Source organism: Melospiza georgiana, chromosome 3, assembly GCF_028018845.1.
Source record: "Melospiza georgiana isolate bMelGeo1 chromosome 3, bMelGeo1.pri, whole genome shotgun sequence".
Lineage (NCBI taxonomy): Eukaryota > Metazoa > Chordata > Aves > Passeriformes > Passerellidae > Melospiza > Melospiza georgiana.
The window spans coordinates 63,967,345-63,994,623 of record NC_080432.1 but is presented as its reverse complement, the minus strand read 5'-3'; the positions used below and the strand labels follow the sequence as shown (position 1 = coordinate 63,994,623).

General features: G+C 43.7%; 1 protein-coding gene across 1 annotated transcript; it reads right to left on the bottom strand.

Moving 5' to 3' along the window:
* On the bottom strand, window positions 1-25,738 carry HECA (hdc homolog, cell cycle regulator). Its single transcript, XM_058020415.1, has 4 exons — window positions 25,507-25,738; window positions 10,182-11,222; window positions 6,957-7,111; window positions 1-4,315 (listed from the first exon to the last, which is right to left on the bottom strand). The coding sequence occupies exons 1-4, from the start codon at window positions 25,736-25,738 to the stop codon at window positions 4,151-4,153; spliced, it is 1,593 nt and encodes a 530-aa protein (XP_057876398.1). The 3' UTR covers window positions 1-4,150.
* Between the last annotated feature and the right edge of the window lie 1,541 nt (window positions 25,739-27,279).

Genomic DNA, 27,279 nt, shown 5'->3' with positions numbered 1-27,279 from the left:
TTAGCTGTCTGGTATTTATTACTTTTTAATACAGAGAACTCACAACAAAATATTCTCTAACAACACACATAAATGATATCATAACCAATTATTTTAATTTCATCAACATTCATTTGCTATGTACATATTCTTCCATCTGCAAAAGTGCAATCTGAGAATGTCTCAACAAGAAACCTTTATGGACAAGTATATTTTTGAGGGGTTTTCTCATCAGTGGCCTTACAACGTGTTTGTCCTTGGTTACTTGGTACAGCAAAATGAGGAACACATGGGAGGGAGAAAAAAAAAGGAAAAAAAAAAAATATTGGGGTAGATGCCTCCCTTGTAGGAATATTCCTTATTTTTCCAATTAAACTCATTATGAATACACTGCTCATTTCTGGAGATGTTAATGTAAATAGACTATAGGATAGTCTATGGTCTGGCTACAAAACACTGTAGTTTTAATGACTCTGCAGCATTGGAACAACAATTTCAGGCTGTTCATGTTGGTAGGTGTCAAATTACACATCAGTGTGTAAAAGATGTCAATTTTGTTAGTTATGGTTATCAAAATTTATTTGTAGACATCTTGACGGATGAATTCAGTTTTCCACATCCAAAATATGAAGCCTACCTAAATGCAAGCCTCTCCTATGGAAAGGAGAGTTAACTACTGGAAAGAAAAGCATTTGCACATGCAACTCCTATTACTATCACAAGGAGTATCGTGCACTGAAGAGCAGAATGAACCTCCAAATCCAGAGGACCGCATTCTCATTTACAAAACATATTGCAGGCAAATTTAATCTGACCATGGGCCAGCTTGAAAAGAACACACAGCACCGGAGAAAGGAAAGGTAGGGAAGAATAAACTAGCCAAGAATAAACTAAACAAAGCAAGCAGCTCCCTATCTTAGGAGGTAATTTCCCTTAAGATGCATTTGTAAGCTCATGACTACTTCCAGCGCTTGTCAAGACAGGAAGCAGAGCAATTGTGGTCTAGTTTCAGCTCCAAAGTAGCCATTAGGTCCCAAAGAAGTTGCATTTGCACTTCTACTTTGGCAAAGCCCAGGAAACTCTCCTGGCCAAAGGTGAGGGCTGACTGCTTGACTGGAATCTGCAGGTTGGAGAAAATCGTGCATTTTCCAGTGACCCAAAAGCAGCTTTTGGTACCAACAAGAAGCAGGGAAAGCATTTACAAATTAGGGATAATTTACTTTGGAGTGAAAGTTCAGAAGAACCTTTCTGTAGCTCAGCTGGTTTCCACTGAGGATCATTTTTACAGTGCTATGTATGCTGCTAGCCTCCAGTTGAGCAATGTGTTTTACAAGAAAATAGGCATTCCTCAAGCAGTAGGTAAGACTCAACAGCAGAATTAAAAGGAAAAGCTGGCAAATAACTAAACTGCTTTCTTAGATAGATTTGTATGTAACTCCTTGTCAGTGTTAAGACTTTAAATGTGCTTTTCCCTTCCCATTTTCTCAGTCTGCTCCATTCCTGGTTTTGACTTGGATATATTACACAATCTCTCAAATACTTATTTTAAAGCTGATCATATTTCTTTTATTCCATGTCTACTCATTTTTGATTATCACACATACAGTTCTAGAGAGGCATCCAAGAACTTAAAGGGCAGAATTACAAATTAAGCTACTCTAAGGGAAGCAAGTGAACAAGTATCTAGGACAACTCCAGATCCCACTTCTCCCCTACCATGTGCATTGCACAGTGACACCCTCCCAACACTGCACAAAAAACAGCACACAATGCCATGTATCCTATATGGGAACTGACACCCCAGACTCATGATGTGTGACTGGCACTGAAGACTGAACCTACAGTAGGAGATGTATGCTTTAATTGCTCTCTTTAATTGCTTCATTACAGGAGCTTTGTCTTTGCTGTGTGATTTCAGGCCGCTGCTTTCTGTCTGGTCTGGTTCTCATGGTCCTGCCAGGCAACACAACTCCAACCTTGTCAGCCACCCCAGCTCCAGCAGATTGCTCAACACACCATCAAAGCTGAAGGGCTCATCCTTCTGGAGGAGTTAATCCAAATCATAATCCCATTGTTCTTCACAGGGGAAGTCTACACTGCACAGCTAATTAGGTTTAATCTCTAGAAACCTTCCTGCCCAGGAATGCCCAAGGCCAGGTCCTGCTCCTATGGACAATGGGTGCAGTGCTGGTCCCACTGCAGCTGGGCTGGGTGTAACTTTGTGGTAACCATGAAAGGACAGTGTTAGAAGGCTCTCAAAGCCTTTCCCACAATTCTCCCAGAAGAAGAAACAGGTTTTCCCAGAACTGATGCAAAGAGGACAATGGCACAAAACCCCAGGAATGTGCCCAGACCCAAACCCAAGCCCAGGAACTTGTACAGACGGAGAGGAGCACCAGTGGTGAAGCTACCACAGCCTGCTAACACAGCTGCACCACATGAGCTGGGGGACCCCAAGGACATTGCCACTCCAACTGTGCCAACACTCTGTGCAGCTTGGGTACAACCTGAAGGGTAGCTGCTAATGCTAAAAGGAGCTAATTCTGCAGTGGAGACAGCCAGGAAATAAAACTCTGAACTTGTCATTTTTACACACAAAGAAACATGGATATTCAGCTTGACTTTTATGTGCATGATAATTTCTTAATTCAGCGGGAAGTGTGACTCTCAGTCCAACATAGGAAAAAACACCATTTTGGCTTCTGACTTTTTTGTTTTCTTTCCCAGGGTGGCAGACTATCAGGGCCATTTTCAAGACTGTGATTTCAACAGATACACTCTAAAAAGATTCTAATTTCGAAAAACAAAAGATTTCAGAAGAAACAAAAAATAATCCCACCATGTAAATAGAAACAAACCCCACACTTCTCCAGTGGACAAACACTTCATAAATACACTATCGAGAAAAGCAAAAAAACCAAATGTCCCTTAAATCTCAACTGATTTGAGAAACCAAGCAAAAGATTAATGACCTATTTTGAAAAATTTATTTAAGGAAGGGAGAAATGGGAGTCAAGAAACAACAACTGCAGAGTCTACAGGGCCAAGCTCTCTGATACAAATTCACTGCTTAATGCAGTCTATTATGTACAGCACAGAGGCATGTAGAAAGTAAATATGCTAAGTTTGCTTTCTTAAAACATCTCCTTGTTTTTAGATCCTAGACTGAACACAATTTTGAAAGACAAAGGTGCAGCAATTAATTGCTTTAAAAAGTGATGACATGTTTTGCACTCAGTACCTCTCAGCCCATGCAGGTCTGAGGGCCCAGACCCCAACTCGTGGTTCTCCTTCCACACCAGCCACACAAGCCTGCAGCAGACAGCAAAGCCTCAGTCCCAGCAGGCACATGCAATCACATCCCCACTCAGCTCAGCCAGTTCCTTCCCTAAAATGTCTGTGAAGAAACACCTTTAAATAAAGCATTTTAAGATCTCCAGCTTGTTTTGGTACGAGCAGATGACCCAGCTGGGCACATGACAGCCCTGTTGGAAGCAGCACTACTGCCTGCACTATAACTCAGTGAGGGCAATGCACATCAAACACACATAGCAGGAAGACACAATGCCAAAAGAATTCATTCAAGATTGCATTTGCTGGCACACATTTACATTCACTTGTCATGATACCTCAGTTTACCCTGGCCATGGGAAATCTGAAAGAGAGCCTGCTGAGGGGACTGGGAGCAGAGGGCCAGCTCCTGCACCCCTGGGAACCAACGCAGAAGGCTGAATTAATTCAACAGGAACAGAAACATTTCTTTCCAAGGATTTCCCATTTCCACCAAGCTGGAGGAACAACCCTATGCAATTACCCATTTTCCAACTGGACATATTTCTCTGTCCTTTATGTCTCCCCACACCCTTCCTATAAACTGTATTACAACTGTACAAAAAATAAACCCAAGTCATTTTTAGCTGAACTTTACCCCACACATGGGATATATTGAAAGGCCATTAAATTGGCTTGCCTCCAACCTTCACAGAGATCTTGTCAGGAGGATTCTGGTTTTAACAACATGTATATATACATATTAATATGTACACTGACAAAGAAGCTTCTCTTTCAGTTAGAAAAGAAATTAGATTTCATCACAGAATGAATCCTATAAAAAGATATGTAATAAAGTTGAAATACCCATAAAATAGCTATTACTAAAGCAAAGCTTTCGTCAATAAGCCTCCAAAACTTTAAATGAAGAAAATGGCTTCACAAAGTGGTAGTCTAGATTTCCACAGTGAGGACATTGCTGGACGTTGCTGTATTCAGAGAAATACTGCATGCCAATCCGCACATCTATTACTGGCTTCCCACAGTGCTTACAGTTCAGCCGAGCCTGCAACAAACAAAGAAACAAACAAAAAAAAAGTATTGAAATAACCACACTCCCCTCAGCTTCTCACCTCTGGAAAACAAGGTGCCAGAGGCAGCCCCTGTCCTCCCAGCAGGAGAAGGGGTCGGTCAGGAAAGTGGCAGCAGTGGGATGTGCTGGTAGGGGCATTCCTCACCTGGACTGGGAACCCACACACACACACCCCATGCCTTTCACATTAAAGACCACCCCCAAATTCAGGGGAGTGGGTCACCTCCCACTCTGACTGATGGAAGGTGGAGAATATCAAGGTTTATTTTGTGCTGCTAAATCTCTGAATCAATTCCTCATTTCCCAGCACAAGACGTGGTGTCTCAATAAATCATTAATGAAGCATCAAAGCAAAGAGAGAAATTTCATATTTGTGCCACAGTAATTCAACTATTTAGGTTAACATTTGAACATCATCTGTCTACGAAATACATCAGCATTTTAATCTTTTGGCTTAACAAATGTATAACTTGATCTACTTTATCAGCACAACATGGTATTGTGTCACTTTAAGTGTCTATTTAAACATTTATAGTACATATCAGGTTATACAAACTAAACATCACTTCAACACACAAACTATTCTGCAAAATCCAACTGAGAAAGAAGCAACATTAACTGGGTGGATATGAGAAATAATTCAAGGTCATAGGTGAGGACGGACAGAGCTATTAATATTCAGCTGTTGCAAAGAAGTGAGACTTGAGAAGAAATCTAGCTGAGAAACACAGCCCATCTGATACAAAGAAAGCAACAGGCAGCATGAAAGCTCAGCAAGCCCTTCAGAATAATCAAGAGAAGCAGAAGGATTTGAGACTGTAAAGAAGTTAAAGAGTAAAACCAGCAAATGAGCAGCGAGGGTCTGAGCTGCACCACAGTTTAACCTCACAGCCCAGTACACTAATGAAAGCTTCAGCTCTCCACTGAAAAGAACAAAAAGTATTGTCTAGGCCACCTCGATTTAAGGGATTTTCCTGGGCGAGGAGAGGAGGAAATTATTAAAGTACTATCCCTGTTGAGACCAGACTCAAAAAGAAACAAATCAACAGCTTCACTGCTCTGCTGGAAAAGCAGAAATTTTAAGAAATATAATCTACTAGGTTATGAATTTTTATGGAACTCTTAACCAAAGGGTTTTCTCCTTTACTACAGGTGCAGCACATCAGCTAAGAGTAATCTGACACTGGTTGCAGTTTGTTATTTTACATGCAAATTTGTGATGCAGAATTAAATATTTTGAAGTAAGGCACGAAATTATTCATAATAAATCCAGAAAGGCAATTTGGAATTCTATTATATACCATATTTAAATGTCATTCTTCTGTATGCACAGAATCATCTGTAACAATCATGGTGAAACAATAACGCTTATTATCTGGCAATCACAGTCACTGCAGCTAATGCTTTTATAGCGAGTTCTTAGATCATGTACTGTCACACTGTCCATTAATCATGTAATTAAGGCTCTTGTATAATGAGCTCTTAAATCTTTTCTTTCAACAGAAACAATTCAGATTTGAAGCTGCTGACTTTTACAAAGGTAGCAAGTTAGTATCAGTGCTTTCCTTACCTTTAAAAGTTCCTATTTTTAAAAAAAAAGTTACAGCCTCAAGAGACACTAAATTTGGAGGTAATGTGTCAGTCTGTAGTTATAACTGCTACCAATGTCACCTGAACCAGCAGCAGCAATAGCACTTGTCTTCTGAGCAACACATTTTGTTAAATACATTAAATTTAAAATAAACTGTCATTTTGCATACTGACAAACCAGTATTTCAGATGGCTTTGAAGTATGCACATTACCATGAAGTGATCCCAGTCTGAATGGGTGTATCTGTGCAAGGCTTCTGTCCTGACCTACTACCACCATCTGTGTGTCTGACTGAGCATCTGCAGCAGAGCACTGAGTCATTCCCAGACAGATGTTTTTTCCACAGCTGCCTACCCCTACCTGCACGGCAGAAGTGCTCTGTCTATCACATGGACAATTAATTCTCTGCAATGCAAACAATCTTGCTGTCTCAGACACACTCTGGAGTAGCCCCAAGCCTTGGATCTTCCTCTCTCAAGGCACAGATGAGGTGAGTGTTTAATGAACTCCAAGTTGCTTCAGGCTGCTTCAGGGCGGTGAGTGCCATCACCAGGGTCAGCCACAACAAAGATTAAGGAGAGCTGAGTAACCTCCAAGCACAAAGACACTTTGGACCTTTCTGTTCCCTTGGCACTTTTTTGCTGCAGTTAAGATAAAACACAATTTATGAACTAAAAAATCCTGGAAACATGAAACATCTGCTCAAAAGGTGGAACTATAACTGGCACTCGTGATGCTAGTGACGAAGCATCAGATTTAATTCCCAATGCATTTACAGGAGGCTTTATTTAAAAACACAAGTGTATTAACCAGCGAGCCTTGCAATGACTTTAGTCTGGCTAAAGGCCATTGTATCTCTGAAAACAAAGGGACACAGACCCATCAGCCCTCTTGTATTGCACTCACAGGCACAGGCTGGAAAAGAAGGATGGGAGGAGGAAAGGAAGAAAAGACACACAACCTTGACTTTATCTAATCAGTTGGAATTTCACCTTATGAGTGTTACTTATGTATGGTACTAACCTGACAACAGGGAGACGCTGCCAGAATATCGTAGGTGTACATAGTTCCCAGCTGATGCCAGCTTCCATCCCATCGGGACTTGCACTTAATGCAGATAATTTTGTGAACCCCTTCTAAGCAGTCTACACAAACAGCATAGAGGTGCATAAGCCTTCCTGTGGACAGAAAAGACACATTTAAGGAGCCAAAAAGAGAAGATTAAAACAGACATTTTCTGCAATGTGGTATCTGACCTTTAGTGATACAAATCACATTTTTTTTTCATTATAAAGGGTGAATGATAAAGTAAAAAGTACTTCTCTACAGGAAATACACAGGCTTGAGTAAAGCTATACAGAACTCAGGAATTAGTCATCACCCTGCCCACTCTCCCTTACATCATCTGCTGGTAGATCTTAACAGAATATTTTATAAAAGGAGTTGCTAAACCTCCAAGAAGAGATGCCAGGTTAAGCTGTAAGATCAGCTGCTGTGTTTCCAAAACCAGAATACTGCCCTAGCTTCATCCTCACCTGACATAAGAAGTGGAGAAGTGCTGAAGCTTATTAGCAAACTTGGTTACAGATTCATTTAACAACTTGCTAGTATCTTCCAGCAAAGAGGGAACCAACAACCTAATAGTCCCCATGGAAAAAAAGCAACAGTCAGAAGAGCAAATTTTTCATGTACTTTCTTCTGACTGTTCATTAACAACAAGTATATTTACATTATATATTGCACATACAAAGACTTCAAAATGCCATTCACAACTAAGAATATAATGAGCTCTATCATCACCTTAGGCTCTGTATGGACAATGACTTTCAAAACCTGAGTTACATTTATGTCCATAAAAAGCAAGTGGCTCAGACTTAGAAATCAAATATTTTCACTACACACACGTGATTGAACTAACCAATGCAAAATCTGAGACCGACTTTCACAAAAAAAATTCCTACATGAATTATAAAGATCTAGCACCTAGATTATGCCTGACTTTTAGTGACTAAATTGATTTGCAATTTAACAGTTGGCAATTAGAAGAGGCCTGACACCAAGTACTAATCCTGTAACATACCAGATTTTGCACTGCTGTGTAAGACAGAGCTCAGCAGTAGTGACATTACAGATCAGCCACAAAACACGACTGTGTTCAACATGTGTTCACCTTGGATGGCAATTTGTGCTCTTTAGCCTCAAAGCACTGAACACATCACCAACTGTAATTCAACAGACACACCTTGTAACTCTTCTACAAAAATGGGACCAAGATATTAATAATTTATGATTAGTCTGTACCAGACACTTACAAAATTAATAGTCTGTGTTTTCACTTGTTTTGTTTTTTAAGCCAACTATTTTAGAAAAACAAGAAAAAACAGACTCTTCTTAAAATATACATACAAAATAGACTTACTAGTGTGAGCTGGTAAAAATTGAGTTATTCTACACTGGCATGTTCAGCTCTAGAAAACATGATGGGATGAAACTAAAATGTATATAATATACATATAACATATATAATTAACTCTGTTCCTGAAGTGAACACTCAAGATTGGTGATGTTCAAACAACTCCATGCACAGCAGTTGAGCAGGAAGATAAATATCTTTCCCCATCTGAAGTTCTGCACCATTGCTGCACTTTAAAATACTACATTCCCCCACCATTTAATTTTCAGGATACTTTTTGTGTTGGAAATATGGCACCTGGTATCTTAAACATGCCTGAAGTAACGTAAATGATTTTCTGTACTGAAAAGAAAATAACAGCCTGGAATAGCACCTTACAGCTTAATTTCATTTCAGAGAATATTTCTGGTAAGAAACCATCTTACCCAGGACAAGGAAGCAAAAATTTTAACAATTATTCACAGCAACTTGTCTGAACAAGTTTTTCAGATATATCGTCCAACAGTTAAGAAATAATTAACGTTAAAAAAAATAATTTCACAGTTTCATTCTTAGAGGCAAATGTTAACAAACAGTGAGTTTCACTATTATTACTAAACCAGCTTTTTGTACTGATAAAATCACAAGCACATTTTGTGATTCCCCATCACAGCAAATAAGCACGGTTATCTCACACAGGTATATCCTGCTGTTTATCCTAGAACTTTTCTGGCTTGTATATTTGCCTATTGCTTTTTCTCCTTATAGTACACTAGGCAAGACAGAAACAATAATGTTAGTGTGAATACAGTTTAGTGACTTAGTGCATAGTGATTTAAGGAAAGAAAAACATAAAATACAAAGTTTACTGCGCAAAGGTATGTTACATAACATATATTATGGCCACGCATGGGATACAATGTATTTTATTGAAAGGTGAGAAACTTTAATGTTGAAATACCTCTGGTTAATCCCTTACCAACGCACATTTCAACACATAACTCTGTGCTTTTGGCCACCAGCTGAGGAATACCTTCTCTGACTTACTTCAGCCACACTGCCTGCTAGCAGGCTGCAGGACAGGCACAGCCAGCCATGTACCACCCTGATCACTTAAGTTTGGGCCACAGCTTTCAGGAAGAGCTGAAGCTGATGCTGGCTACATTAATTTGTTTCTCTAAGAGGGAAAAAAGAAACAAGTGCTATGGTCTCAACTCATCTGAGAGCTAGGACATAATCAATAGCATGTGCAAGTTTGGAAATAAGTATAAAACCTTCACTGCTACACTGCTGCTTTAACACACCATATTAAAAGCTTACTCTTACTACACCCAATTTCTCCAGGCCTGTGTTAACACAGGCCAGACTTTTCTGTATTTAAGAAATAATACTTTGCTATAAAACAAAACTGATACTCTGTGGTCTGAAAGCAGATGAGAGGTACCTCACCCCCATCAGTGGTACAAATACAACTTTCAGCCAGGCTGCAGCACAGCATGCTTAAATTGAAAAGGTGATGTGCATCTTGGAGTAATGATCCCAAGAGATAAACAAGCATGCACAAGCTCCAGAACACATTGGCTGGAACACATTCCCATGGTCTACCTAGAAATCGGATCAGAACTTGTTTAGTTGTAAGTCCAAACAAAAGGCATGGATCTTTCTATACAGCATCTTTTTAAATTCCCTCTAAGTGTTTCAATCTGATCCACATGAGTATTTTGGACATTACTTCAACTTTACAGAACTGCTTAAAAATGCGGAACCGGGATGAAAATCTGTAATGGCAGGGACAGGGCACAGAAGGCAGTTCCATCATTTAATGAAACCTAGCATGACTGACAGACAACCTGTACCTTGAAGGTGACAGGGAACATCATATTCAATCTCATCGTGTCGCGACGGGCTAAGGAACAGGGTCCCGTCCACCAGCGGAAACTGTTCAAACACTGGCAGCGCCCTGTGGCACAGAGCACAGTTTACAACGTTCCTGTGGCTGGCACTGAGAGCAGCAAGGATGAACTTCCGCAGGTCCTCCCCTTGGCCCACCTGGGCGTCGTCTTCCATCCGCACGTGGAAAGTATTCAATTTGTGCCTGGGGATGTGAGTGAGCAGCTCAGACAGATCGAGCCTTCTCAGGAACTGCACTGGGGTGTCGAAGTGTCCTGATCTATGTGCCTGCAAGCCAGCTGCCCCGTAATCAAAATGTGCATTCCTGTACATGCCCCCCCCAGCCATGCTCTTCTTGTGGGGCTCCAGGTGAATGGCATTCTTCAGGAACTCCCCCAGGTACCGCGAGGAACGAGGGCCGCTGAAGTGCGTGGGGGCGAGGATGGAGTATCCGGTGGGAGGGGACTGGCCGGGAGAGACACAAGGCGAGCGAACGGCGTAGCTGCCCCCCATGACCCCCTTCTCCTGGGAGTTCTGCCTGTCCATGGAGTGCCTTCGCTGGAGGTCGTTACTCAAGCCCTTCTGCGGCTTGTTGGCCGGCCTGCCCTTTTTGGCCTCCTCTGCTGACTCCGTCACGGACCTTCCCGTACTCTTCTCCAACACGGATTTCTTCTTCTTGTCATCCTGCATTCGCTTCACCTGGTACCAGTCCGTGTCCTTCTTCAAGTGACCCTGCCCACAGCGACAGGAGCAAAACCGAAAAGCCAGGTCGTATCCCTTCTTGGTCCACATGTTTTGGCGACACTGCTTTTCGTTCCAGCTCCTGGCTCTGCCAATGCAGTTGAACTGGACGAGGATGCTGCTTTCCCACTCGTAGAAGCACTGAAGGTGCATCCAAGTGCTGTAGGGACAGTGCTCGTTGTTGCATATAACCTTCTGGTAGTCATCCTTCTCCAGGTCCACAGGCCTCCCAAAGCTACAGATCAGTGGAGTAGCACAAGGGGCTTCTGCAGAAGGTAAAACAGATACATTAATAACTTAATGGCCCATTTATTGCAGTACTTTCTTTAAACACTGTGACAAACACACCCAAGCTCTTACTAACAACCTATTTATTACTAAAGACCCACAAGCACCAGCTCTGGGTCAGTGCAAAAAAGCAGTATTTACCAAAAAGAGGTAAGCATGTGAAAGGAGATAAGGAAATGCACAAATAAAGAAACAAGATGACACTACAGCCTGTACAATATTCAAAACCAAAGCACCTCAGAAGCATTAGCCCTCCTCAAGCATTTGTGGATACTGTTGCAAGGCATTAAGAAGCATTGTGAATGTTTCTGGAGAGCTGCTTTGAACCCTGAGAGGCAACATGGGGAGAACACACAGAGACGCCTGTTTGAAAAGCAAGTAAGCAATACAAGTAAATAAGCAAGTACACCCAGCTTTGCAATCATGGAGTGGCAGGAATTGATCTTGTCTGAGGGAAAAGAAATTTATTTTTTGGGGACTGAGCAAGAGACAACAGACAGGGAGAGAGAGAAGGAGTGAGCAGAGAACTTTGAAAAGCACGACAAAGAGCTTACGTTACTCGTATAGAAAGGAGGGCCTTCATTACATGGCTTAGGCAAATACAGACCACCACCACTGACCTTCTAGATAGCTAAATTTCACAAACCAAACAGTTCTGCAGCAGAGACAGGTGAAAAAATCCAAACACAACATGATATTTTATCAGCAAAGTAGCAGCTTTGCTATAACCTTGAGCAAAGAGCAGTTTACTTCAATTATTTCACAGCAACAATATCAGCTTCTACACAAAAAAATGTTCTACAAAAGAATTTTCTGCATTTACGAACCAACAACGTTTTCCAGTTCCTCACTAAAGTACCACACACTACATATGATTCCCATTGCTGGCTGCTCTGTTGTAGCTGGGAGGCTCAAAAGGGATTGGAAATTTTCTACTAGAGTTCTTGTAAGAACTTTTTAGATGCTGTAGCAGGTTGATCCCCACCACAGATGCTTACTCAAGCATGACAAATACTTCTTCTCTGTATTTCTGTCTTCCTTATTCTTTGGCTTCTTCAGAAAGTACTGCTCCAGCAGGGCAGTCAGGCTGCCTTTTACCCTCTGCACGGCTGCTTTCATACATTAGCAGGCTTCTTCCAGGTCTTCCGTGGTCAAGTGCTGCCTCACCCTATCTAAAACACAGCAATCAGCTTTCTGAAGTTCCACTCAAGTCTCATCCAGAGCCCCAGGACTTATGACAGAGCCTTGAGGAGAGAGACTGCCATGACTGAAATTTTTTCACCTTAGGACTTTAAATTTCTATCTGATGAGCAGGTTAAAAAACCACCATTCTGTTGCATTGTTTTTAATCCCATTTTTATCACTGCTTGCACAAATAACACTACATAATTTGCAGTAGAATGAGAGGTTTTATGCTCCTAGATGTACTTTCACTCCAACTCTCAGTATGAGACACACTACCCATCATCACCTGTCCTACAGCAGTAATACACAAATCAGATACTCTGCAACAACAGATCTTTGCTGTGCTAGTGGTCCCTTTCCCAGCAAGTTTTTGGAAAAGGCTATAAACAAACAAAATGGTCAAAGCTACCTTCAGTAAAGTCAAGATTACTGAAGTTCTTAAAACTTACTTACATGAAAGGAAGAGGTACAAATTGCACAGAAAAACTTTCCTGAGCCATTCCCTGGAAGATGCCACATCCTTCACTTAATTTCTATCTCTGTTTCTAACGCTAAAAGTGGCATACTTGCAGGAAGAGCTCTTCTGCAATACCTTTCCTTCAGAGAGTGGCCTATAAATTGCAAGCAAAACAAATTCCCAAAAGCTTTCCTTCAAAGAAGAAAAAGGAAAAGAAAAATTCATTTCAAAACATGGACTTTTCAGTCATTAAAAACAAATTACTAAATTGTAGAGAAGAGAGACAAGAGAGGCTTTCCCTAGAGACTCTTTGGAAGTTCCTTCTATAATGTGACAAATATTTTGTTATTGGTTGTCTCACATCTCTGAAAAGCCTGCTAAGAACCTGCAAGTTTGGAGAGGTCTTTGAGAATCAAAAATTTTATTGGCTACCAGTGACTAATTCTTCTCCACTCTTTTACTGAGTGTTATTAAGTATAACGTTGTTATTATTTACTATAATATTGTTGGCCAAGAGCAGAAGTGAGCAATAACTTATCTGTTCTGAAACAAAATCTGTCAGTTTACCAGTTCAGAGAGTTTTTCCACCCATTCCCCCAGACTTTGATTCAAATCACACTACCCCAGCAAACATCTCTGCAAAGCTTTTCTTCGTTGTCAGTCTTTCCTTCATCATATTTAAGGTTTCAAACTAGAGTTCACAATTATAGCATCCTTATGCAACTGACCTCAGGCCAGTTAAACTGAACCCATGAAAGGCAAATTGTCAGAAGTCATGTGAGGCAAGGTACCAGAGGCACCAGTATGAACAACTCTCACTTATACATTTCCTTTACTCATCTATTTTGGTAGATATTCCTTTCCACCATTACAAGAAGGTAGCAAAAGAAAAAGAACATGCCAAAAACCCACTTATGCTCTCACAGTGTTTCAGAGATTAAATGTTCTAACAGTTGCAGGTATAATTATAGCTGACAGCAGAGAAAGTACTACACAGACAGGTCTAGAATTGAATACAGACACTACACTTGTTCATCCATACTGGCAGAGTTACCTGACTAAAAAAGGAAAGTATCCTTGATCCCCCTTTGAACACGTTTCTGAGTTTGTATGCAAAAACGTATGATCTCTAGTTCCCTGAGAAGTTTACAGACTCTTCCTCACTATGTGGATAAAAAATGAAATTAATAAAATAAGTGACTGAAATACAAAAACCATCACCACAGACTATGTCTGCAATTACTTAATAATGATCATGTCCTGGGTGTCTAGAGGCTAAAATAAAGGTGACTTTCAACAGACTTTTTCCTCCTTTACCTAGTCAGTCAATGGAAATACTGTGGAATAAGATCTTCTCCAGTTTCTCCTTAAGAATTTACAGACACCAGATTATCTGAGGAACTTCCCACACAGCAGAACTATGGGCAAGAAAAGGCAAAGCTTCGAGTTCTGGACAGCGATGTCTTCTTCAACATTTAACTAGATGATTGCAAAGTTTTCACACATTCCCTCATCTGATCTGCTATCCACACAGTGTGAATTGGCTTGTCACATAATCACCACAGCAAAAGCAGGCCTAGAGCAGCTGAAAGACAGCAACAGCATTAACAAAATCCTTCCATCATGCAAAAGACCCCAATGAACTGTTAAATGGTGGCACTCAGATTGCTTTGGAAAACATCACTGCTAAGAGGAGAAGCTGGTGTCTACTCACCTCCTCTGGGGACACATCTGGCATTTCACTACTGCCACTGTAGCTGCATAGGAAACACTCCAGAAAGCTAAACAGGTCTCTCTGCCCTGTCGCCATGCTCCACAGCACAGGTTATGCCATGCTAGTCAAAGCACCTGCTTTCACTGATGCAGACTGCCTTTTATCAAGTCTGCTGGTTTGGAGAAGGCCTTGATTAAACTGCTGCAGATTCTGTTATGCTACTTCCACAACAGAAACTGAGAAGCCCAGCATGGCTAATTTAAGTTGTCTCAGCAGAAAGTTCTGTTGTTTTCTGTAGTTTTCCTGTATTTAAGAAAGCAGAAAATTCCACTACCTGAAAAGCATAAAAAAACCGCAAGCCAGCATTTGGTTTTGCCACACATTTCAAATTATCTGTACAAAACAGACTGTGCAGGACCAAATATCCCTTGCAGACTTCTCTGTACCCATGTCTCCTGCCAAACATAACCATGCCACATGTTCCTCCATAAAGAATAAATGAGAAACAGAAAACAGCAATTTTTCTGCAATTTTCCCAGTTCATGGCAACAGATATGCCTTAGAAGCAAAAGAGACAGCATTCAGATCAGTATGGGAGCCTCCTTTTAGGTAACATGAAGAGCTCTTCCCACCAGTTCACACCCTTGAAAGTGGTCTGGGTTGTTTAATCACCATTTTATATATGAGACAGAACACTTTTTTTTCAGTATTACAAGACTTTAAAATTCTTGTTATCAAGCCCTTGTACTTCCCATAATTAGAAATAAATTTTAAGATATTCTTCAAAAGGTCAGAGCTAGAATCATTGTCCTAATGTTTTATGATGACAGTGTTAATGATTACTGTCAAGAGAGATTATGATAGGAAGTAAATAGAAATTACATGGCCAAACTGCCCATCTACACCTATAGCCCGAGCTGGTTTGTCATTTAAATATATTTGCTTCCAAGTAGCTAGCAGCTCCACAAGATTCTGGTTTCCAAAGCTATGAAACTGAACTTCAGGGAAAATGAAAGATTACACGGTATCAGAGCAACATCTAATCTCCCAGCAGCTCCTTTCAAAAGAATGCCAAAATAATGATAAAAGAATTTCTGTTTAACTCTCAGTTTCAAGATGGGTTTCACAGCCTAAGAGAACAAAACAAGACAGCGTGCAGTTTTGTGAAGCAGAACAGCTTCAACGTAGGCTGTCAAGTTGCAACTACAAGCGCGTGCTGCTTCTTTCAATACATTATGTTTCCACATAAAAAAATAAATGTTTTCTCATATTCCTCTGCAGTGATTTGGAACAGTGATTTTGAAAATAGTTGGAAGGAGCAGTACATAAATGTCTTCTAAAACAGAAATAACATACGACATTCCAAACACACGTACATTTGTGCAAAGATAGCTCACTGTTTAAACAAGGCTGTGTTTTATGTTTGACAGAGTCACCATAAAATTAACTTTTCTTTCAAAAATGAGAATATGACAGAAGACTGCAAGGAACCTGGATTGGTTTTTCTGGCTTTTTCTCATTTTTTTCTATTCAGGTTTATAAACATCCATAAAAGCCAGGAATAGGAATAGAAACAAAACATCTGAAAAATACTTCTTTCAACAACAACAAAAAATCCTCCCACACGAACTGGTTCTACCTCTTAATAAAAAAGAAAGGCAGTATATGAAGACCATCCTTTCCATTTTGTGACCCAAATGAAAGCAGAAGAACAACAGCTGCCTGAGGAACTCCCCTCTGGTGAAGTATATTAAGGAGAATGTTGTTTACTTCTGTTTACACACCCATCATAAAACCAAAGATACACCCAGCAAGCCAAATGCAACGATTCCATGGCTTCAGTTTCGTGACTGCTCTCATTTGTTCCAAGCCCTCAATGCAGGTGCCTAAAGCAAAATTCGCTCTTCCCCTGCTACGCTCCCACATTATCCATTGTGTTACGCACCAGAGTTTTTCAGTCAGCGGACAGAAACAGATAATTATTTCCCCTACTCGTCGGCACAGGTTTCAGCTCACTGCACAGATCTGCCATCTCTGGTAAAACTCCAGGGAGGTGTTAAACATGTGAGGCTGGGGGCAGAGGGAGAGGGAGGCGCGGTGGCGGCTGGACCAGACAGCCCTCCTGTCATCTTAAAACAACTGTCAGGCAACAGGAGGCTGTTAGGGATCTGCAAAAAGAAATTATCCCCAAAAAAAGAGAAAGGTCTTGGCACCAGATTGGTTGCAAAACACTTACAGTGGCTTGCTCTTGGTCCGCTGTTACTCTAGCATCTCTTCATCTATGCCAAGGACACGCTGGTTGCCAGCACATTACCTAGGCCAGAAGGGCTCCTGTGGGACACATACCCTGCAAACCAAGCACTTTAACCTCTACCCTGCTTTCCCATGAACACTGCTCTCTTCACAACCTTACACAGCCAGGAATTGTTCACTCTGCCAGCCTGAACCAGAGCTGAGTCATTCCTGGGGAAGGCCACTCCCTACCAACCATCTGCACGAATCTTCTGAATTTCCTCTGCCATCAGCATAGCTTTATTTTAATTGAAGTCATACAATATTACTGCAGTAATACTGTAATGCAGCTGTAGAAAATAAACCACCACAACAAAACAGACAGAAAGAGAAAATTTGAATTAAGCGTCTGATGTATTTGCTTTGTTGAACTTTGCAATACAATCTAATATTCCAAAGATTACCAAGATGTGACAAAATGGTATTGTCTTACTCATAACTGGTTAAATAGTACAAATTATATGGCAATACAGAAATGACTGGCCACTTTCCTAAGAGCCTAAGTGCAGCAGAAGAATGCAATAAGAAAAAACTTTTCGAAAGTTGATCCAAAAGGCAGGCTTGGATTTTCAGTGCAGCAGCAACAACAAATAACAGCTGACAAACAGAAAGAGAAGTCTTTCAAAAGAGCTTAGCTCGGGGCTTACACTGGTAACACTCACTGATGATGACCGATATCTCTTCAAAACTTCTTAAGCAATCTTTGCCGAATGATCAAGACGAAAGCTTCCAGGAGGGAAGGGAAAAAAACAGGACAGCAGTACCTGGTAAGCCACTCTTATCACAGGCTTTTTTCTGTGCCATGAAACTTGCTCACACTCTTGGAAAGAAAAGCTAAGGCCAGCAGCCCACTTGCAGCAAGCAACAGCCAGAGCCGGTGCCCCTGCCAGGAGGAGCTGTCTGCAGTCAGCCTGGCTGACAGCTTCACATCTGTCATGCACCTACACACTGACATTGCCAGTAGGTGCCAATGCAGAGGTCAGTCCTGCCCCCAAGGACCACGCAGCTGCAGGCAACACCTACTCAGAGGGCATTTAAGGAGAACAAAGCCATAAGCAGCCCCTTCCCTCACACTTTACCCCATGTGCAAGATGTCACTAATTCTATTAAGTGAGTAGTAACATAAAGAGATCACCTTCGCCTAGAAAAGATTTTCAGTAATTTGGAGCTGCTAAACCCTGGTTGAGCTGAGAATTTAGGTGATGAGACCCCCAGAGGGCTCAGCAGCTACTAGAAGAAGCATCTCCATGCACTACACTTATGCTAACTTCACATCTGACCTCCAAGGCAATCTCTTGACAATAAACAAAAAAAATTTAAAAAAAACATACCTAACAACTTCACAGCAGCAGGAAAATACCATGGAAATCATGAAGGCTTAACTTATACCTGCCACATTAACACCTTCTAACTAACAGCACAGTCTGAGCTAATGCCTGTTTATGAAATCAGCAGCCAGCATGTGATACAGTTATCTGCAGCTCTCATTCAACCACCCACTCCCAGCTCAACCATCACCTCACCAAAGTAAGGCAGAAAATCAAAATTGAAACTGTGCAAACTAAGGAAGATAGGCACTTACATGTGCACAATAATTTTGTAGCTTGTTTACACAGCCATCTGTGCTCCAAGCTGAACCTACTGCCTACGCTGCTGAAACCCAACATGAGAATTCATATGGTCTTGCAGAAATCACCATCATCTGTACAATTATCATCAGCCAACTTAGCCAGTTTCTTTCCATTTAATATGTGTTGTCTGAATACAGAAAACAATCACAAACAAAAGCTTTGGCTTTTGCTTGGGCTATATAGACCCCCTCTGTTTAGAAGAAATCTTGCCCTAGCTTGTGCTTTAACACCTGAATCCAAGTGGAAATATCCCCAGAGAACAGACCTAAGCCTCTACCTGTATCAGTACCAGGACAACTATGCACCCCCAATATCCCCATGTGAATTCTGATTTGGTTTAACCAGGTCAGAAGACAACTGGTGCTCTGTGCCATAAGCAATCATGCCCCAGAGTCTTCCATGCTAGGAAGACTCCTCAGCATCATGTGGATTTTTCTGTTGACTTCTCTCATGGTGAATGCAGAGATTCATGACTATCCCAGGACTGGTGGGCCTTAATGTGCTTTGAACACTGGCTGTTGCTTAGTCTGCACACGAATTGTCCCCACAGAAAAGCACTGCAACCACTAAATCCTCTCCTTTAGCCTTCCAAGAGCTTTTAATAACTTGAACTGCTACAGAGAACTAACCTTGGTGCTTCAAGAAACAGTCATTCCAATAATAACTAAAGCAGATTCTACTGTACCTGCCTTAGCAAGTTTTCAGTGGCAAACTCCAACTCATGCTGGAAACAGAGATAACTGTGGCATGCAGTAGATGCCCTAATGGCAAGCACAGATGCCAACACTGCAGGCTGCACTCGCTCAGACCGAGAGCCAGCGAGCCACCACACCCAGTCCAACAGCACGAGAAGGCAAGAGAGAAAGGAAAGCAGGTTGAATCAAGGGGTACCAACACCTCTTATATTTTCAGATCTAGGGATATTTGTGTCATTGGTCCACTCTCCCCAAGTTTCAGTGCAACAGGCTGTATTTTATTTTCCATGCTAAAGAAGCTGGTAGAAACTCAGTGGGAAACAGGAGATGCAGTACCCAGCATCCCTTCAAGACAGCAGCTCCCAATGTGAAGCTGTTGGTTCCCTCACGATGGCAGGCAGGCTCCCAGCCCTGTCATGCACCATCCCTGGCATCTGTGTGGCACACAGAGACCCCAGCTGGACGCTGCTCCCGCAGTGGGCATTGGCAGCACACAAGGGGAGACGGGGAGCACCAGGCACACCCACCAGCCAGGCTCCAGCAGAAGCCACCTCCTCTCCCAGCAGGCATCCCGGGAGACAGGAACAACAGCAATATACCCCTTTCAGGCCCAGGAAGGAGGACTGATAGACGCTCAGAAACAGACAGAAAGGCATAAAGGTTGAAGTGAATGCTCTCAAGATAAATGTCACTGAAGTCTACCAGGAAATGCCAGTGCTCCACTCAAAATCCCACAAGCTTTCAAAATGGAATTATCCACTCCAGTAACTAGATTACTGTTTCAAGAGGCCTCTTTGAAATTATTTGAATTTCTATCAAAAGAGTTTAAAGAAAGCCCATGCTCTATTAATCCCGTTATAATTTAGACACCTTGAAGATTAGCTGTAGTATTTTACTCTGAGCTGAATGCAAGGTTTTCCTTTTTTTTTTTTTCCCCTCACCCATGCTGCAGGAAGAAAAGCAGAGAAGGATGGACTTCTGCCAGCCATGACAGTACTTTAATATCAAAGGATGTCTCAATATGCAAGGCTGTAAGCAAGGCTGAAGAAAACTTACAAATGTCTCCAAGGGCTACAAATCATTTTGTCACTACATGTTAGATCACTGTGAGTAAGATATGGGATGAGTACAGACAAAGCAAAGCTATGAGTTCAAAAACTGCATTTCCTTGTATGAAACAGAGCAAACATCAAGCCTTACTCATGAAAGCGCTACACTTGAACAATACCTAATCACATGAACACAGAATGCTGTCAGGGCACTGATAACCATTTTGATAGCAAATAACTTAAAAAACCCAAACTTAAACAGGTGTGTACTTGCTTGCATGAAAGGATAATATTTATTTTACTTAGTAACACCATGAACACGATTCCATTTGCAAAGATTTGTAAAACATGAACTGCATTTGCTACTAAAGCATGTAATTGCATAGTTTTCAAATCCTAAAACTAACATGAAAGTCCTTTTGAACCTGATTTGCATTGATAGAGACAGTGAAATTTGCATTCAATTGATTTCTGCAGTTAGAGGAACACAATGGTATTACAAGGCAAAATTATTTCCCCTTAGTAAATTAATAGGTATTAAATTTTGTAGTCACTGCAACAGAATAGAAACTTAATTTTCCAGGTGGTCTCACTGATACCAATGGGACTACCTCAGGCTAAATAATCAGAAGGTGCCAATACTGAGCATCACTAGAGTGCCAAACTGGAACTGGATGTTATATGCATCAGGGAACATTTGACAGCAAATATTAATCCAGGCTTAAATACTACCACAATTCATTCTCTGAAAGCATATTTTTAAATTAAACATTGCATTGATGAATTTTATGTCTGTCTTTAACTATCCTACATCCAGGATATAATTTTTTTTTAATAAATCATAATTGTTGGCCAGTCATAGTGTTCAACACATTAGTCACTGTTGTGCTTACTGATTTCCCTCTCCATGCACTTTTCCGACATTAGCATTTTTATTTGAAAGTAAATCAGTCTTACAAATTTGTGAAACCCAGGCCAAGTGTTCAAAAGCACACAAATCTGACAGCCAGCAGCTCCACCTGCCAACCAAGCAACTCACCAGCCCTGCCACCTGTGCAGCTCAAGGGCTCACCTATGGCAGGGGGAGAAAAAAAAGAGATCTTAAAGCAGGTGGCCAGTAGGACAGTGACTTAGAGACTGTTATGCTGTGGGGGTATTTTTAGCTTAATTTGGCTGGCTTTACCGAATTATATGTTAAAGGAAAAAAGCACAGCTAAGGAGACACAGCTTTTTCTTTTCTCTAGTCTTCCCACAGCAACAGCACTGGAGAGAACAGAGTGACAATGACAAAGGGATGAAGCGGCAAGATGTTAAGACAGGGATCACCAAGCCTAAGAAGAGGACTTGGCTCTACTGGACAATGACATGAAGAATGGAAACAAGGCAAAGAAAATTGATAGAACAAGGAATATTAGGGTCAGAAACAACTCTATGTCAAGACTAGAGCAAGACAATTAGAGGATAAAGGGGTAAAACAGCTGGAGCAGAGTCTCAAAGTGTCCAGCCTCAGCAAGGCAGAGAAAGAATAAGAATTTGTTCCTCAGAGCCTCAGATCTAAAAGTGAACCCTGTGGATTTTCCTCTTCTGATGATAGGGCAAAGTATCCACAAAATGTCACACTCATTTATGTCTGCAGATGAAGGTAACCAACTGCTGCCATGAGGAACACTGCCATCAATGGGGTAAGTGCAAAATCCCATGCAGTTGCTGAGATAATTTCACACAATCACAGCTCAGATTTTATGCAAAGTAACCCAGAAAACTAGCTAGAAAATCAGAAAATTAAAATCTTTTTTAGAAACATCATTCAATCACTCTGACGATAGGTAACCTAAGAAATGAGACTTTCTGTGACATCACATCTCACTTTCCCTGTGCACTGTGATCCTGTTAAATCAGTCCACCCACACCCTATAACTCCCTATCCACGTCCTGTGCATCACTTAGTGCAGAAAACTGATGCACTTTGGTCAAGAAAGATTAATCTACCATATGGTCTGATGGAAGAGATAAAAACAGAGGACATAGCTAGAGAATGTGAATCCCCCTTGTAGGTTTCACCTGCTAAGAAATTGAGAGTGCAAGGTAAGAAAAGCCATCACATCTGGTCAGTGGTTGTGCTCCCTGCCTTCCCCTGTGGGAGTACAGAACCCTTCAAGACCAGTCTGAGCTCTGAACACACAAAAATTGTACCACCAAAAAAAACCATAAACAAATGCCCAGGAGAAAAGTCTGCTGACATTTCTCAGTCATCATGCCAAAAACTGGCTGATAGTTGCAAGGAAAAAATTGTGCAGGGATTGAGACAAAATTTATCAAAATGTAGAAGTGAACAAGAACTTTCCACAATAAAGGGATGCTGTAGTGGCAGTTCCCAATCACATGGCACAGCAAGTCAGGGCTGCACAGAGAAGCCCAGAGGAAATAAAAAATTCTATTTCATTATGCCACATGGATGAGGGGCATAAACAATACATGGACAACGCAACGAACTGTGAAGACTTAAAAAAAACCAAACACATCTGAATCACTGTCCTCCATGAGCAAAGTAGGGTCCTGATGTGACTGTGTAATCAGACCATCATACTGACATCACAATGCAAAGCCACGGTCTGCACAGACATTTTCAACTGCTCAATCTGCTGCTTTCATCTCTGTTTACTTCTGTCTTGCCACATTAATGAAAGCAAGCAGGTTATGTCATTATGATCATGCACTGCATTCCCAGGGCACAGGTGGAGCAGGAGAGCAGAGACACCAGACACACACAAATCACGCTAGAGCAGCACATGAGAAGAGAAGAGAAGAGAAGAGAAGAGAAGAGAAGAGAAGAGAAGAGAAGAGAAGAGAAGAGAAGAGAAGAGAAGAGAAGAGAAGAGAAGAGAAGAGAAGAGAAGAGAAGAGAAGAGAAGAGAAGAGAAGAGAAGAGAAGAGAAGAGAAGAGAAGAGAAGAGAAGAGAAGAGAAGAGAAGAGAGCAAATCCAAGGTCTCACAGGACCAATGAGCCTGGGCAGCATGAGTCACAGCATGCAGCTGCACAGCCCAAAAGCAGCACAGCTAGGAGCTTCCCTGCAGCTCATCAGACTTAATCCACAAGCCAGATAGTCTCCCACAAACAGTCAAGACCTGACTGTGCACAGCAGAACTCCATTAACCCCACCACGCACTGCAGCAGGCCACATCCTCCATGAACTGCTTAGTGACCAAGCAACCCTCGGGTGCACAGCCTCCTACAAATGTCTGCAGTCCAGCAATGGGCTAGGTGCCTCCAGGGCTGTGGCTACAGTACAGGGCTTCATTTCAGATTCATTGGGTTTGAAGACCTCAAGGAATCTGCTATCATTGTCTAATCTTCTCCCTTGCATGTGAGCCAGATTCCCAATTCTGCAGCACAACCTGAACCAAAACTGTTGAAAGCTTTGCACTTACCAGAGAGAATACAATTTAAGAAACTTACAGCTCAGCATTATCTGATGGGCAGGAGCAGGTGTAAAATAAAGCTAGCAACCACATCTACCCCTCCAGCCTTTATGATTATCTGAAACTAAAGGTATGATGAGGTGCAATGATCCTGTCAAGGCAAAGATCAGGTGTGCTGACCAGACAGCATACAGCAAATGTTGAAGCCAAGACTGCACCTCTGTACCAAGAGGGTAAAAAAAAAGGGAAGTGAGGCATTTGGTGAAAGAGTCAGGGGATGCTTCTGACCACTGAAGTGATATGGAAGCAGGGAGAGAGAATAAAGGAGCACCTCAGGTTAGATGTGAGAAAGCCAGGCTCAGCTTGTGAGGAAGCTGGCCAGCACAGGACAGGGCTATGGCAAGCATGTGGGACGCACAGCCTCAGAGCAGAAGAAGACTGATAACTAGTCTGGCTAGCGAGCTGTGCCACCATCAGCGTTCCCTGGCATCACCTCCTGTGGCACCTGCAGATGGAGCACCACCTCATCACCCACAGGCAATACAGCCACACCAGAAATGCACCACTACTGCCACTTGTGCTTGAGCAAAACAAAAATTCAAAATATTGCTTCTCCCCATCCAGAGAAAAGCCAAAACATAAGACACTACCTGGATGCTGGACATATTACATTACCATACTGAAGTCAAGATAAAAATACTCTGTCAATATTTTAACTCCTGCTAACCTCCCTTTCCCCCCCCCCCCTTGTTCATTCACTTAAAGCAAATAGTAAAGAAAAAACCTGAAACAAACCCAAAAAGGAAATTCTAATCATTCTCCATGATTCTCTGGAGTAATACTCTCACAAAAACAGTCTTGGAAAGACGTTGTTTGCTAAAGTGAATTGTAATTAATTGATAATACTTCCAAGGAAAAGTTTCCATTAAATAATACATGGGAATCAGACATCTTGAAAACCCAACTAAGACACTTGGAAGTGCCTTTCTAACAGCCATAGACAAAACTACTGTCACAAAGCATAATACCAGTTGTAGCCATCCTCCCACTTTTTGAAAAGCACGGAGAGTAAAAAGCTGAAATCGAACTTGGGAGAGGAAAAAAGTGAGGAGTAGGGACTCTGCACAGTTTGCAAACCTAGCAGCAGAACTGAGGTGGGGTTTTTTGGCTTAGCAAAAGTGAAATAAAATCTTTGCCTGCCTTTAGTTTTAGCCTGACACATCCTTCTGCAGCGAAACAAACATGAAGAGCAATTCAAGTTTATGCAAGGCACCACCTTACCAAACCCGCTGTGAACCAAAATCCAACCCACCGAGCAAAGGCAGCATAAAATGGTTGATGCGAAGTGAGCACGTTGCCCCGACAAACCCAACTGCTGAACAGCGGCAAACACAACTGACCGAAAAGCAGGACTCCATTTTCAATCGCGACGGAATAAAGCGGGCATTTTTCAACGGAGCTCCCAGTCAGCCGCGCCGCGGCCGCTGCCGGCGAGCGCTGCGCTTCCCGCCCGCCGGGGATGCGCTCTGCCCCCGGCCCGCCCGCACCCACCGCACCCGGGCTCCCGCCGCCCTCAGCACCGCCGCCGGCCGGCGCCTGCCCTCCGCCGGGTCACCGGGCGGGGACACCGCTGCGGCAGCCCCCGCCCCGCCGGCTGTTTCGGGGAGATCCCGCCGGCGGCAGCAGGGCCCAGCTGACCCCCCCCACACCCCCGCTCTCCGGGCGCGCCCCCGCCCCGCGGGTGCCCCCGCGCCGCCCCCCCGGTACCGGCTGCCGCCTGCGCCACCGCGGGAGGCCGCGGGCCCGGCCCGCCGCTCACCGCTCTTGACGTCTCCGGGCGCCGAGCCGCCCGCGGCCGCCGCGCCGCCCGCTCCGCCGCCCGCCCCGCCGCCGCCGCCCGCGGCCGCCGCTCCGGCTCCGCCGCCACTCGCGGCACCGCCGCCCGCCGCCGCCGCGGCTCCACCGCCCGCCGCCGCCCCGTTCTCCTGCTCGTCGCCGCTGCTGTTGGCGCGCTTGTTCTTCTTGCCCTTGCCGCCCTTCTGGTTCGGCATCGCGGGCCCGGCCGCCGCCGCGGTGGGGCGGGCGGGCGGCGGCGGCTGCGGAAGGCGCCGCCGCCGCTACCTCCGGCTCATGGCGGGGCGGCGGCGGCCGCGCTGCGCTGCGCCGCGCCCGCGGTGGGCGGCGGGCCCGGGGGGCCGGGCCGGGGAGGGTGAAAGGCGGATCCCTCTCGGCCGCCCGCTGCTGCCGCCGCCCCTCTTCCTCCCGGAGCAGGCGCGGGCGGCAGCGGGAAGCGGCGTGCGCTGCCGGGGGGGCTGGGGCTGAGGCAGGCGCGGGCGGCGGGAGGGGCTTATCGGGAGAGGGAAAGCCCCGCTCCCGCCGGCACGGGCGGGGGGCGCTTGCGGTTCCCGGGAAGGGGAGGCCGCGCTCTACCGCCGGGAGCCGGAGCTGTGGCCGGTGTCCGCGGGGCCGGGGGTCTCCGTGGTCTCCGTGCGCGCCCCTCGCCGCAGCCCCGGCCGCGCTCCCGCCGCGGCGTCCCGGGCGCTGTGAATGTCCAAGCAGCGGGGAACACTTGGAAAATGTCGCCTGAACGCGCAGGAATAGAAAGGAGATGGAAGGAAAGCAAAACAATGCGATCTCTCGTGGGGGAGCGGGGGCGGGTTAGGGAGCAGAAAACCTTACAGCAGCGCAGCCCTGACTTTGGATTTCTCAGCTCATGTGGTTCCCGATGGGGATAGCTCCGTGGGTGACGGACTGCGGGGGCGAACCTCCAGGAGATGAGTTACAGGAGGACCCGAAGTGCTGCGGTCCTCTGGAGCAGAGCTGGAAGCGCCGTGCCTCGACAGAGGCGGTGTCGAGGGGCAGCAGCCTCATCTCCTCCGGCAGTCCGGGCTCGGTGGGAGGCACTGCGGAAAATGGGTAACCGGTAATCGCGGGATTCCTGCACCCAGCGACACGAGATGCTGCCCGGCAGCTGCAGAACAGCAGCACTGGTCACACGCCTTTCCCTGGCTGACGGACAGCTGCTCACTGCTCATAGGTGTCCCCTGCCCGTATGCTCACGTTGTACCTACCACCTTATCCAGTTTGGGAATGAAAAACTGCAGCCTATCATAAGAACATTATACCAGCTCCCAGGATGAGCCGTTATTCTGAGCTTGGCAAGCTTTTCCGTGCACATAAATTAACTTTTTTTTCCCTTCTCATCCAGATCCTGGAGATGAGGTGTCCGTGTCTTCCTTACTGAAGTAGACAGGCAAGCAAGAAATTGAGCAGTTGCGTTACTGGTCCATGACTGGTCTGTGGCTGTGAGGACAAAACCATGCCTGAGCTGTTTGGGCTCTAGAGATCAAATCAAAGTGGATGGGTAAAAATAAGTGAGATCTCCCTGATAGGAATGAGCCAAAATTTTGTAAGTCACAATTTTGTCTGAAGTAACTGGGCACTGTTTGACTGGAACAGTTCCCAAATCTTTTCCTTTTAAAAATGGCATACATTCTGTATCATCTTGTACCTGTAGCCAGGGCCTTGGCTTCCCAAGAGAATTAGCAGCTGTGTTTTCAAATACTCTTGAAGCAACTATCACAAGAAGTTT

What these genes read in the sequence shown, in the direction of transcription:
- HECA (XM_058020415.1), bottom strand. Translation starts at nt 25,738, where the DNA reads ATGCCGAACCAGAAGGGCGGCAAGGGCAAGAAGAACAAGCGCGCCAAC. An exon ending in TGTTCCCTGTCACCTTCAAG is followed by an intron (nt 7,112 to 10,181) that starts GTACAGGTTGTC and finishes TTCTGTCCACAG; the next exon opens with GAAGGCTTATGCACCTCTAT. An exon ending in CAGCGTCTCCCTGTTGTCAG is followed by an intron (nt 4,316 to 6,956) that starts GTTAGTACCATA and finishes TGTTTGTTGCAG; the next exon opens with GCTCGGCTGAACTGTAAGCA.